The sequence below is a fragment of the Melozone crissalis genome, unplaced genomic scaffold, assembly GCF_028551555.1.
Source record: "Melozone crissalis strain CALT ecotype California unplaced genomic scaffold, PUWL_Pcris_2 ptg000081l_1, whole genome shotgun sequence".
NCBI classification, from domain to species: Eukaryota; Metazoa; Chordata; class Aves; order Passeriformes; family Passerellidae; genus Melozone; species Melozone crissalis.
Genome location: NW_026535858.1, coordinates 13,634,694 through 13,648,760, shown reverse-complemented (window position 1 = coordinate 13,648,760; position 14,067 = coordinate 13,634,694). Strand labels below are relative to the sequence as shown.

The following is a 14,067-nucleotide window of genomic DNA, read 5'->3' as shown; positions in this document are numbered from 1 at the left end:
CTGTGCTTATGCTCTGAAAATGGCCTATTTCCATGTGGATGTTACCTGGTTTCCTATAGAAGATAAGTAGGTGGTTCCATGAGCTGCTGGAGGTAAACTGGGTTCGGCTGCCTGTCTCTCTGCCTTTCCAGCTGCCCCATCACCTTCCCTTTGTGCCGCTGAACCTTGTTTCCCCACCACGTGCCTGGGAATGAAGCAGGGCAGGAGCGAGGGTGGTTCTGCTCCCCCGAGGTGCAGGGAGGGAGTGGGGTGGAAGAGGGGATGGCCACAGCCAGAGGAGATGCAGGGACCACGGTGGGAAGCCCCAGGGCTGCGTTAATGTGGCTCAGTCGGTCTCGGACAGCGGTGTCAGACCAGGGCTGCTCCTGCTGCCCTGCACAGGGAGCAGCCACAGCAAAGGAGGGCTGGAACAGGGAATGGCAGTGCCACTCTGCATGTCTGCTCCTGGTAATCCTGGCTGCTGGGGGATGAGAACCTGGAGGTGGGAATAACATAGAACAGCCTTCCACAGCAGCAAAGACATCGCTGTTCGTCTGTCCCAGAGTTAAACCCATCCCAGGGAAATGTCCCAAGTGTCCCCTCCTGGCTCTTTTCAGTACCAAGCTTCATTTTAGGAGTGTCTGTCTCATGTACAGCCATTTATGCAACATTGTTTATAAAGGAAGGGCCTGTGCACTTCAGGGATACTATGAAGAAAAATACTAATATATGGTCATTGAGTATTTTGTATTGAATAGTGTATTTGTATTGTAAACAAGTGTAGTGAATCACAAGGCATGAAGACAAATAAAGTGACAGTAGCTGGATTTCTCCGTGTTGGGCTGTGCAATGATTGAGTCAATGTCCAGATGTCTCTGGACATCCATTTTTACTTGGCAAAGTTGCAGAATTATTAAGGTGATGAATACTCTAAGGAGTAGGTTTGGTGGTACCCTGAGCCACCTTTTGGGCTTGCAGCTGCTGTTCCAGATCTCTTTACATTGCAGATGTGTCTTGGTTTGAAAAGACAGGCGCCTGATAAGGATGGCAGGAGCCTCCCTGAAATGGAAAATGTAACCCCCCTCTCTCCAAATTCCTATAAAATTTAAATTAGGGGCTCTCAGGCAACAAATATGGGAGCAGGAATAACAGTTCTTTAATAGGGAAGAAAATAAAAGGATAAAATAAACAATGCAGTAAACTAAAACAGAGTCAGAACCCACCCTGACACCCTGTGGATCAGGGTGTTGGTAGCAGTCCAATTGGAATTGTGGCTGCAGTCCCCCTAGAGTGTCAGGTGTGGTTCTGTTGGAGCAGGGATCCTGTAGAGAAGGATGCATTCTTCCTCTGAAAATCCACTGGAAGGAGAGGCAGCTGCTGTTCCTCTGGGGAATCCAGTGGAGAAGCTGTGCTGGTGTTCCAGAATCTCCAGATTATATCCAGGTAGCAATGCTTGGCTCCTCCCTCTGGGTGCAGCATCTCCCAATGGGATGCTGTAGTTCTTATCAGTCATGCAGTGACATTCAATAGCCTGTTATCAGCAGATGTCTCCCTGGAGGGAGGAGTGATTGTGGAAGAGATAAGGAAAAACTGCCCACTTGCCAAAGGACAACTGCCAGACAGACAGCAAATAGAATACATCTTGCCTTGCCATCTGGAACAAGATGCTACACACCAAGTTTCTTGTAGGGAAAGGTGCCCTTCTCTCTGTCACATGCAAGGCTGGCTTTTACCCACAGCAAACTGGCCAGTACAAAAGCAGAACAAAGGATATGGCTGAAGACAGCATTTGGGAGTTTTCCTAAAGGTATGTATCTAAGACAGCTTTTGAGTCTAGACTGAGGGTAGGTCTACATGGAAGATGTATTTAATTCATATTCAGTGTTGAAAATGACACTATTGGATCTTGTGACAATTCTAGGAAGAGACAGCTTGTGCCCTGAAACACTTTTTTATCCCATCCCATATCACTCCTATGGCCCAGGCAGCTGCATTCTCATGAAATGCTCCTTGAAATTAGGACTGACTTAATATAGATAAACTTTCTCCTTCATGTGCTCATTCTACAGCAGGATAGTGTCTGGTTTGGTTAACAAGACTTCTCCAGTAGGCACCTCTCCCCTCCCTCCTTTTCTTCCCTGTCTTAACTCAAAAGGGAGCTCTCCTATGCTCTTCCAGGAACAGGGCTGGTCAGCAGCCAGCCACCACAGCCTGGTTTGGATCTGGCACTGGCTGGAAATCTCTGCTGTAATTCCCCTTTTTCCCAGAGTTGTCAGTCTGCAGCCAGGCAGGGAAAAGGATGCAGATGGGTGCTTTGTTACGTGGCTTTCATGGACAGTTTCAGTTTCCCCCTGGTCCTTGACAAGGCTTCTGCAAACTCTGAACTCTGGAACAGCCATGACAGAAAGGCTGGATTTGCCACCTCCCACAGGTGATAAAGAGTTAATTTGTCAGAGGAACTGTGCTGTGTCCAGCAGCTCTGCAGAGCCAGCCTTGGATCCATGTGCAGCACTCTGAAGGCACAGGCTCCCTGCCCAGAAAACCATTGCTGTCACCATCTGCAGAGCAGTCACTGAGTCCAGCTCAGCTGAGCTCCTTAGAAATTAATTCTCCATCTTCAGACACCTCAAGAAAATTCTCATCCCCCTGTCATGTGCACCTGTGGTCTCTCCTTTCCAGCCAGTGTTCAAGAAAACTTGAAAGACTTAATTGCTAAGAGTATTGAAGGACATTTTCTTCACATGCTGTGGGACAAAGACTGGCCTCAGAGTCTGCACAGAGAGCACAGAATTGCTGGGGACCATCTGCTTATTTATTTATAAACTACACATAATGTTTTATTTATGTAGTTTCTCAGGACTTTGAGAATCATTTGGCTTTTTTTCTAACCAGTCAGGGGCTGTGAGAGTACCGTCCTCTGCACAGCACCTAATTTCAAACTTCACTGCCACTTATTGTCAGAATTTTCTTTATGACACAGTGTCTTCCTGTAAGAGTTGGAGTAAAGAATTATGGCAACTTACCTTGGATTTAGGGAAGCACAAATCCCTTCCCCTCATCACCTTGAAGAGAGCCATCAGTAATCCTTTCTGGAATGGACTGATTTCTGTTTCAGACAGCATAATTTTACAGTGCTTCTTGCTTCCTGGCAGAAGATTCTGAGAGCTTCCAAAACAGCTCCATGCTGATAACAGTGAGACTGCTCCTCTGAGCTACAGTGCTGGAGCCACTTACAGCCAGGGCTTCCAGCAGAGATGTGCTGCTGGCTGGGGCTGGAATGGAAGGCAGAGCACAGCACACCAGTGCCAGATGGTGTCTGTGCCCTCTCCTGCACCCATCAGGCAGCTTCAGAGAGGCCCAGGCCCTCCGTCCAGCTGCACTGTGTGGAGCTGCAGAGCTGTGCAAGGCACCCCTGCAGGAAAAACAAGCTCCCACTGAATCATCTGCGCAAGACAGAACACACAGAAATGCTGTGACTCCAACACAGTGCCCCAGCTCCCTACCTCACCCACACACTTCTTCCCACACCTACCTCCTGGAGAACTCCAGCCACCCTTCAGAACTCCTTCACCCTTCCACCCATTCCAGCTGGTCAGGCAGGGAAAAGAGCATTCCTGGTGATGCTCCTCCACTGCTCTCCCAGGAGCACCAGGCAGTGACAGAAAACCTTCTGGATTACAGCTCACTGAACTCCCTGCACTTCATTTGTACAGGAGAACAAGAAGTAAGAAATGTACATTCTGTAAAGACCCCATGAAAATTCTTTTTGCTCTTCTATTTAACAGGGTTTCATTTTATTAATATCAGCAGGAAACAGATATTAGACAAAGTAAAGTTCAGTACGTCACTGAATATCTGCATCTCTAAATATAAAGCATTACTTTTTTTTTTTACATTCAAAATTTACAGCTTCTATATTCAATTAAAATTCCCATGAGTTAGAATACAATATGCATTATTTTAAATACAGATCAGGAAAAATAACTACAGCAACATTTAAAAGAAGGTTACAGCAGCAGGATTCTGTCTAAAAATACGATATTATGATTTAAAGTATCACTTCTTCAAGTAGGCAAGAGCAAGCAAATAATTTAAGAGTAAAATGACTGTTCAGGAACACAAACCCATCCAGTTAAGATAATGTTTACATATGCTGAGCAATTAAAATACATTCTATGTTTAAAATATGGACAAAAAATTAGCTGTTCTAAAAGGCTGATACACAAATGATGTCACATAAAGGCCCATTACAGAACTGTACCTAAAATTATCCTTAAGTCATCATAAGATCTCCCAAAAAAATTATACTGGAAACTGTTCCAAAGCAAACAAAAAGAATCAGTGTCACAAACTAATCAAACAATGGCAACAGCTTGCTTGAAAACTCTGTATCTGTTCCATACCATTGGCAGGAATTACCTTGCTGTATTTATACAGACTTAATATTTATGATAAGATATTTATGATAAGGGAATGATGTATTCCACTCTGGGTTTATTTGCATTTTACAACCGTGATACTCATTGCCTGCAGCACCCCAAACAAAACAAATAGTCTCTAAAAATGAGGGTAAGCTCTCCAGGAGAGTGCAAAGTGCATTATTTTAAAGAGTGCATCTTGTAAGTAGCTCGTTCTACAAATGCAGAACAAAAAGTGCTTGTTACTGTACAGACTGACATGCAGCATATTTGTGCTTTTTAAAGGCTTCTTATTAATTGCTGCTCTTCACTAGGAGAGGGGAAAATCCTTATATTTATCAGCCCTTTTGTATTATGGAGAGGAGGACAGGAGGAGGGGGAAAGAGGAAGAGAGATCTGAACAGTAAAATGCAAAAATACTCCACAACTGTTTGGAAAAGGGTGGGGAGGGTGGGGGGTTTGGCTTTTACTTTTCCTCCTTTCTTATTGCTAGCAGCTGGTATTGGAATTGACAAAGTGCCCAGGAACCAGGCTAATGTCACCCATCAACCACCTCCACTGTCAAAAGCAGGCAATGCACAAACATTTCCAGTTCATTACCACATGGAGAAAAACCCTCTGAATACTGCATGAACCACACAGGAGCTTTAGAGAACGCTGCAGTCACTCTGTTCTCCAACTGGAATGGTTTTCAAATGATGCAGCATCTTAAACCCAAGATGCTTTAATAACCTTCCAGGCAAGGGTCATTAAAGTAAGAGAAACTCAACAGTGGTTCTACTTCTTAACATGACTGAACACTTTTTTCTCTCTCTATTTTATATATGTATATATATTTATATAAAATATATATATTATATACACACACATACATATACACTGCTATATGTAAAACGCAAAACGCAGATTTAAAGATCCCAAAACAAGTTTGCATTCTAGGCAGGGGGGTTCCTTTGTGCTTTGCAGTCCTCCTCCCCACTCTGTGGGGCTCAGCAGATGTCATCCACGAGCCTGGCGCCGTTGATGCCGCGGTAGGTGACCCTGCTGGGCCGCACCAGCACGCCGTGGTTCAGCCTGCAGCTGAAGTAGCGCCGCTGCCCCACCGAGCCGTCGTTCTTGCCCTTGGCGCTGCGCAGCTCCAGCCCCAGCCACACCCCCGGGGCAAAGTCCGTGGGGCCGATGTACCTGATGGTGCCCATCTCGTTGGAGCTGCTCAGCAGCACCTGGGAGCCCTCGTGCAGCTTCACGGGCCCCTCGCAGGCAGCGGCGCCGCTGCTGCTGCTGCTCCAGCTGCGCCGCAGCACCGAGCTCTTGGACCTGGCCAGAAAGGGAAGGGAACAAACAAGTCCTTTTTTTGTTATAAAACATCCAAGGGGACTCTAATTCAAAAAACACACCCTCAAATCCCTTTCTAGAAAAACTGGGTTGGATCTCACGTAGCTAACAAACCATGAAATAACAGTAACAGGCTGCTGCACTCGTATTGGAAAAGCAATTTCCTTCAGCCAGTGCTAGGATCTACAGTATTTACAGCAGGTGATAGTATTGGTAAATTAAGCCATACAAAACATTTTATTTGGGGCTTAAAACAGTTTAACTGAAACAACTTTTAACATACAACTGTCAGTCAGGATCACCAGAACAAAGTGAAGTCCTTTACCAAGAGCCTCTGAAGTTCACCCAGCTGTGTGAAAATACAAGAATTTGGAGAATATGATTGGAAAACAACTTTAATGCCAACCTGTATTCTAGGACTGTACTCCTGGATGCCCATGGAAAAACAGTGTACTACTGGTTCATTTTGAAAAAAAAAAAGAACATGTAAAGGTCTAGATATCCTATATGCATGAAGGGTTTTTCTTGAGCAAAGCTAACAGCCACTTGAAACTCTTAACACTCACCTAACAAAGGCATTTCTTCTGTTTATCTCCTTTTGTGAAGAGGCAGAAGTGCTGCTTAGACTGCGTCTAAAACCTGAGTGGAAAGATTAATAAGCTGTGTAGGACTTCTTAAGGGAAAAAAAAAAACATCTTTATGAACACATATTCTTTGTGGGGTTTTTTATACTGCTTCCACTACATTTATACTGCTTCCACTGCACATTCTCCCCTCTAATTTGGAAATTAAATGATGACATTTCTCACGAACATATATGCCTGTAATATGTTTGGCTTTTCAGAACGAACAGAAATTAAATTAAACAAACCAAACAAGGGCCATTTGAAGGTCTTTTCACGAGACGCTAAGAAGGAAAAGAAAACCAACTACTTCAAGTACCTCACACAAGTTTCAGTAATTTCATAGGCACATCCTCCCCACTGATCCCTTCATCAATCTCAATTTGTGCTGAGGAACAGGTTCTATTTCCCTTTCTCTCTGATTAGAATTTAATATTAGCAGTAAGGGAAGACTGCCAGCCAGCAATGGTAACTGACAATTCTTTCTGCCAGTGGAGTGTTAAGATCAATACAGTACTGCACAGTTCCTTCTGCAGGCTAGATTTTTGGGAAGGGAGCAGCCAGACTATTGGCTGGCATTTGGGGTCCCTGAAAATCTCTTGTGTTTTTGGGGAAGTTGGCTTTGTGCAGATGGTTCAGGCTGCAGAGCAGGACCTGCCTCACCCAAATCCCAGTATCTCCCACTCCTACCTGGAAAAGTGTGAGCTGCTTTACTCCACGAAGTCTCTGTGAGAGAATCCAGAGAACCAGTCAGTCTGAAAAGCAGTAACACAATAAAGAGGTCATTTCAACTCAACTCTGAACAAACCCACTGGCTTCTTGTCAAATATTGATGAGGTTTTCAATCTTTCCTTCTTCATCTGCCCCCAAGAGACACCAGCATTCCTGCTGCACTCAGGCTGCTGTGCATGAAGTGCCTGGAGAAAGTCAAAGTATTTGAGTTACTTGCCTCTCACTCACTGAGACAGCAGGTATGATTCTGAGGCAAGTTCCTAAGAGTTTGCCTGAGCTGGCTTACTCAGAGAAATAAAAGCAAGAACATGTCTGGCAGAGTAACTACATACAAATACAGGAGGAGAGAGTACAGAACTCCTTGGATGCTCTTCCTGGATCCTAAGGAAGACACTACAAGCAAGTGGTGCAGGCTTTGGATCCTCTGTGCAGTTAGCTGGGATAAAAAGAGCCTTTTTTAGTCATGGCCAAGCGCCACTTCCTTTTATAATTGAATTTAGCAGAACACATCAGGACTGGGTCATGAAACTAAGGTTTAATTCATGAAACTAAGGTTTAATGAACAGAGAGTATCAGAGGCCCTGGAATAAAAATACTTCAGGTAGTTTCAAGAGAAACAGGAGAGAGGAGTCTCTAGTTTTGCATTCTGCTTTCAAAAAGCTGATCTAAAACTACCAGAATTTTAATGGAGGTTATAAACTTATATTTGCAGAAGAAAACATTTGTATCTTCTGTACGTGTTCAAAAATTTGTTCCATGTTGGAAAATGCATTAAGAAATCATTTGGCAGCCCCAGCATGACAAGAGCTGCAGTGCTCACCTCTGTACACGAGATGGGGGTGCAAATATGCCATATCTGGGGAGGCAGCTGAAGTACTGCACTCCTCCCACGGAGCCATCGTTCTTCCCGTGGGGCTTGTCCAGTTCAATCCCACACCAGAACCCTACATTGCAAAACAGTAAAATCAGGGCATTTGGAACAAAACACTACAGGCTTTGCTTCATCTAGACCACTGGCACAGTTGGCATTCACACACATCAAGGATAACAGTGTCTAGTCAGAAAATATCAAGATGCTAATAGTTAATAGGAATATTAAAAAATAGCTATCTATGCAATTATGCAAAAATTGTACCCTAATAAATCTAATTATCTCAGCATTTTAATATGCTTTCAATAAAATTATTGACATTTTAATTAATACAAAAAAGTTAAAACATTTGAGGCATATATATATATACATACTAAAGTAAAATAGAATGTTACTGGCTATAACTGGCTACTGGACAACAAGGAGACAGCAAAGAGCAGCACTGCTGTTTCACATTTCTCTCTTCATTCCTCTGACCACATGGTTTATGCCTCATCTGAGATCATCAACAGTAAAATTAAAGTTTTTATATTAATTCATTCTTTCCCTCTTTCTAGTAAGTTATAATTAATCCAAATTGCAAGGTTGGTCGTATGATATCAAGAGAAGGGTGCAAAAATTGGAACTGGCCATCAATTAATCTCACACAGAACACTGAATAGGCAGCAAGATGTTAATGAGCTTGATCATTCATAACCTGTGATAAATGTGAGCTAATTACACAAAGGTGCTAAATTTCATACTCCATTAGTAGTCCTTATGCTATCCATCCCCAGAAGATTCAGAATTTAATTCAAGTCACTTGGTGCTAAGGCACTGGATAAAACTGTAATTCTAATTATCAGCTCAAGAAACTCAAGAATGACAGCTTATGAATTAGAAGGGCTCAGTATATCAGAAGTTCTCCCCTTCCCACTTTTAGAATTAAATAAAGATCTGCATTGCAGCAGGAGGAACAAACCTTGGATAAGTTCCAGAGCTTTGATACACATTAGAACTGAAATACTTAAACATGCATCTGCTACATTTTCTATAAATTACTGGGTTAGCAAATGGTGATGATTTGTCATCTTTCCATCCTCACTTCTTACAATAGTGTGTTTTCCTCAAAAAAATTATGTTCCTGATTTAAAGCAGAGAGGGAGGAGACTTCATAGTCAAACAGCTTTCAGATTTCAGAGTTGTCAGTGTATGTGGGAAACAGCCCTTTTCTCCCCGATCACTTCCTCAGCAGCACCACAAAGAGTGGTGACACTGAAGTGTCCCTCAGGGCACTGCAGTACCTGAGCAAGGCTGCCCACAGTGAAACTGGGAACGGGGCAGGGATGAAACAACACAGAGCCTGTACCACGGCCTTGCATCCTGACGGCGTTTTTTAAATGCTGATGCCACCCAGTGTCACCACAGAGCATTGCCACCAATGACACAGCCCTCACCCAGAGCAGGGGCTCACACCACCACTTACCAGTGCTTCTGCATTACTCTTGCACTAACATTATAGATAGGGCCATAGAGAAGAAAATATTAGATTCAAAATTAATTTCCACAATGCAGAACAACTGGCTGCCTTTGACAGCACTTAGCTTCACTGCAAAGTGTTTTTTAGCAAGGGGAAAGGAGAAGCTGAAAGGGAGAAGGATGAGAAAACAGTGGCAGGGGTTGAGGCTTCTTGAGGTATTTGTAATTTTATTGATCTTACAACCTAAAGGTTTGTTAGTTAAAAGTTTAATGTTCACAATTACCCTCTTAAAGATGCCAATAAGAAATGAGACTGATACATGGCATAAGAGTGCCACTACTGCAACAGTCAAGCTGTGTCAAAAAGCCTTAATACAAAAACTAAGGAGTAAATGAAGGTCAGCTCAATAAACTATATACCCCTTTGGAGACTAAACTGAGGATTTTCAGAAAGCTTTGTTAAGAAGCTGGACTCTGTAGTCCTTGTGGGTCCCTTCTAACCCAGAATATTCTGTGATTCTGTAATACCTACAACTTCAACATCAAAGTATCTCTCCCACATAAATCATAATAGTGGACAAGTAAAAGTCACATTTTAAACCATTATTTTTTCCTGACATTTCCTGCATTAAAGTAAAAATATTCAATGAAACTTAAGAGGGAGAGGGGGAGAGAGAGAAAAAAAACAAAGAACTTGGAAACAAACCAATTTAAATTTAGAATTCTTTTGGAAGGAGTGAGGGAAAAGATGGGTTTCCATTCATGTGCTCACATGTAAGCTATTCCATGCTGATTTGGCAACATACACAGAGCACTGCACATACCTGGTGCAAATTTTGTTGTCCCACAAAATCTAACAGTGCCTGTTCTCTGTCCCACCACCAGTACTCTGTCTCCAACCTGGATTTCTCCATCAAGAGCATTCTTCCTTGTGGTTGGGGAACTATACAACCCTGAACAAGACAAGAACAAGATCTGAAATTAGTGAGATCAAATATTTAAGAAAGCTTACAATAGCAACCCAACTGATTAGTGAACAGAGTGTTTATCTCTAACAGAATGTACTTTCCACACATGGCAACACAAATTTTGCTTAGACAAAAACTTGCTTTGTGCAGCACAAAAACTGAACTACAGCCTTTTCTCTGCTCTGAAAAGGGACAGTGGCAAACTGTAAAAACACTTTGCATCTTGAAGACATTACAAAAATCTTTCTAAAAGTTGCCAAACTTAGGTTTATTGTTAAACTACTTCACAAGTGTCTTTCTCGAGCTATCTCAGATTCTGAAACAACAGAAGCAGTTCTACATAAGTACTTAACACAGCAGTGAACTCCCCCTGTGAAAATACATCTCAGTGCAACAGACCATACCAGCACTAGTCTTAGAGGAGGCAGAAGACACTCTGGTCAGGGCTTTTTTACTGCTGCTCGTTGAGTTCCTCTTCTTGGAGTAATTCCTTTTGCCTTCCAAGGAGGCAGTAGAAGAGGAAGAGCTGCTGTACCCAGGAAAACCTAAAGACATAAATGAGTTGTCCTTCAGGGATTATAATTTGGAAAAGGATAGATTAGGCAGAAGGGAGAGCTTTTGTAACATGGAAGTTATCTGCTCTCCATGGACCAGAGAATACAAAGTGAAGAGCCAAAGTTAGAACTTGTTATGCAGTGTTTGCACAAACAAGTGTCAGGAATGACATGGGCGCACATGACCCTGCCTTGGGAATGTGGTGATAGCTGAATGCTAGAAGAGGTCTCCAAAAGCCCATCTTTATTATTCTATGAAAGTTCATCTAAACAGTCACAAGCATATTTAATAAAATACATGAGCTTTAGTAATAAGAGATCATACCACCAGCCTTTCAGCATCCAGCCTAGTAAAGATTTGATGAGAAGTGGAAGGAAGGTGATATTATGTGAGTGAATTATTGCCTGGATTAAAGCCTACTATATTCTATTACATACTGTATTGATATTAAAATCTGTACTATAAAACAAGAATGGGAAATAAATCACTTTTATTTCCATTTGCAAATCCTAAAGTCTAAACTGTCCAATAAGACTTATGTTCGTCTTTCCTGCTTCCTTTTCAAGGCTCTTCCTCTTATTCCTTTTCTTAACCCCTTCTGCCCAAAATGAGGCAGGGGGTACAGCAAGACACATCTATGCCTCAGCTTATCAATGTGAAAAATTAAGATAATATTGCTTATCAAACTTTCCAGACTTTTGAGAAGCTTCAACCATTAGTTTTGGCAAACAGTTTGATATCAACACAGGGTTCATTTGTTCAATGTAATTTAATTCTCCAATTTTCTAAAACAGTAAGGAAGAATTGAGGAAAGGCAAAGGCAGTGGGTCCAAACAAAACTGAGGACAGAAATCTGAAGACTCTGAGATACTCACTGCAGTTAGGCTACAATAAAGAAAATGCAAATTACTGACTAAATAGTGACTGAACAGGCAAACTTCAGCTCCATGTCCAATATACATACACATTTGCAGACACACACTACATGTATTATTTAAAAGGATTCACTGGAGGTCAGACCACCATTTTTACAGGGATGCAACAAGAACTGCTCCAACTAAACCTGTCATCAAGATATTTCATTCTATGGGAAATCACAGCATGGGAGAAGGAAGAGCAGAAAGGACTTCAGCAGGCCATATAACTGATTCCTTTTCCTTCAGGTGAAACAATTATTTGTCACAACACTCCTGACAGGTGAGTATTTGGCCTGTTCTTAAAAACTTTCCATCAAGGAAATCTCAAGACTTCCTCAGTAGTGTACCTCACCACATAATTATCCCTAGTGTTACAGGGTTTTGCCCTCCCAATATAAAATCTCAATCACCAGCAGTTTAAATCAAGGTTTTTTACTCCCACTACACATGCAGAGTGGGTTACACCAATCCTTGCATTCCAAAGCTTCCAGTTTTATGCCTCTCATCTTCTGGCTTTTTAATCACACAATCACAAATTTCAAGTCTTTACTCCTAACTCATGTTTTATAAATCCAGTTGTTGTCTTTTCTGAATTCACAACTGTTCACTCACAGAAGCTATAAAAAGATGCTTCCTTCACAGACCTGCTGGAGCAAGTCCAAAGGAGGCCATGAAGATGTTTAGAGGGATGGAGCACCTCTTCTATGAGGAAAGGCTGAGAGAGCTGGGGTTGGCAGCTCCAGAGAAATCTCACTGTGGCCTTTCAGTGCCTGAGGGGGGCCTCCAAGACAGATGGACAGACTGTTCATGGGTGGAAGCACTGACAGGACAAGGGGTAGAGGCTTCAGACTGACAGAATGGAGGCTTAGATCAGATATTAGGAAGAAATTCTTTCCTGTGAGGGTGGGAGACACTGGAACAGGTTACCCAGACAAGCTGGGTGATGATATTTAATGACCCTTGATGATCTTTAAGGTCCCCTCCAAGTCAAACTATTCTGTGATTCTGTGCCTTAAAGAAGGAATATTCAAATTCACACTTCAAATTATTCCAAAGAAACACTGCTTTTACCAACACTTACAGTATGATTTTATAGAAAAAACCTTGAAGGGTTTTGTTTGCTCAAGACAGCTGAAAATGAGGTCCCTTTGTGTTTCAAATTCAGCAAAGTACTGCTGTGGTAGAAGTTATCCAATTGTGAAACCAGACAATTGCAGAGAATGATTCACATGCAAAAGGCACTCTTTAAAAGCTATTTTCACTTTTCACATTTGAAGCCTGTTCTTGTGAGTCTGCCATGACACAGCACCAAGGCTGTTAAGCACTGTCAGATGGAAACACTTTATTACAGAAGCATGAACAGACAGATAGAGGAGAGGAAAAAAAACACAACAGAATATTAAAATCTAGGCAGCAACAACACATGGTAAAGGTCTCCCTCAAAAACCTCAGCTGGGAATTCTGCAGATCCTCTGCAAGATCATTTACTAAGAGCCAGCTTTAAGTGCTTTTCTATGTTCCTGCTCAAGTCTTCAGACAGAGCTGGTTACCAAACCAACACAGAACACCAGCCAAGCATTCACACAAATTACTTTGCTCCTAGAAAACTAAATACCTACAGCCTGCTTGAGACTTGAATTAAACAAGAATGGCAACTCTTTTCTACAGTGTAGATGCAGGGCTTTTACAGAGGTAGGGCAGCAATAATACTGCTTCTACCATAAAAGAATTTTTCTTAACATGTTAAAAAAAAAATTAAAATTATTTCATTACCATCTTTTGCAGGTACAGTTTTTCCCCTGTTAGCAGTCAGAAAGTTGTTTTCAGAAGCACTGTCTCTTTTTGTAATATTTAAGCCTATAAAAAGAATATATACAATTAAATATACACATTCTAACAAGTAACAGTAATTTTACAGAAAGTCACATATAAAAACAATTTTTGCAGATTATGCAGATTTGCAGATTACTGGATGCATGAAAAAATTGATAAAACTCTACAATTCCTTAAACACTTGAAAAATAGGTAAAATGAGGAGTGCAGAATTGTTCTGATGGATAAGCACAGATATAAAATCCCTTAACACATTAAACCAGTCCAAACTATCTTGCCAAACAATAAATAAATGGTTTATAAAATACTGATTTTATACTGAAGTACTTTTATTTCAATGTTTCAAACATTCATATCTATAACATTCACTTTCATAGA

The 14,067-nt window shown here is 41.8% G+C and overlaps 1 protein-coding gene across 2 annotated transcripts in view; it reads right to left on the bottom strand.

The window, feature by feature from the left end:
* Positions 1-4,440: 4,440 nt before the first annotated feature.
* CLIP4 (CAP-Gly domain containing linker protein family member 4) overlaps positions 4,441-14,067 on the bottom strand; it is a 31,665-nt gene continuing 22,038 nt past the window's right edge. The window contains exons 13-19 of one of the 2 annotated variants that reach the window (XM_054290593.1): positions 13,630-13,713; positions 10,789-10,929; positions 10,241-10,369; positions 7,908-8,031; positions 7,046-7,110; positions 6,299-6,371; positions 4,441-5,714 (exon numbers count right to left, since the gene is read on the bottom strand). In XM_054290593.1, coding sequence (XP_054146568.1) covers positions 5,387-5,714; positions 6,299-6,371; positions 7,046-7,110; positions 7,908-8,031; positions 10,241-10,369; positions 10,789-10,929; positions 13,630-13,713 — 944 coding nt within the window. In that variant the 3' untranslated portion in view covers positions 4,441-5,386. The remainder of the gene's footprint in view (positions 5,715-6,298; positions 6,372-7,045; positions 7,111-7,907; positions 8,032-10,240; positions 10,370-10,788; positions 10,930-13,629; positions 13,714-14,067) is intronic. The other variant, XM_054290594.1, reaches the window with a different exon arrangement.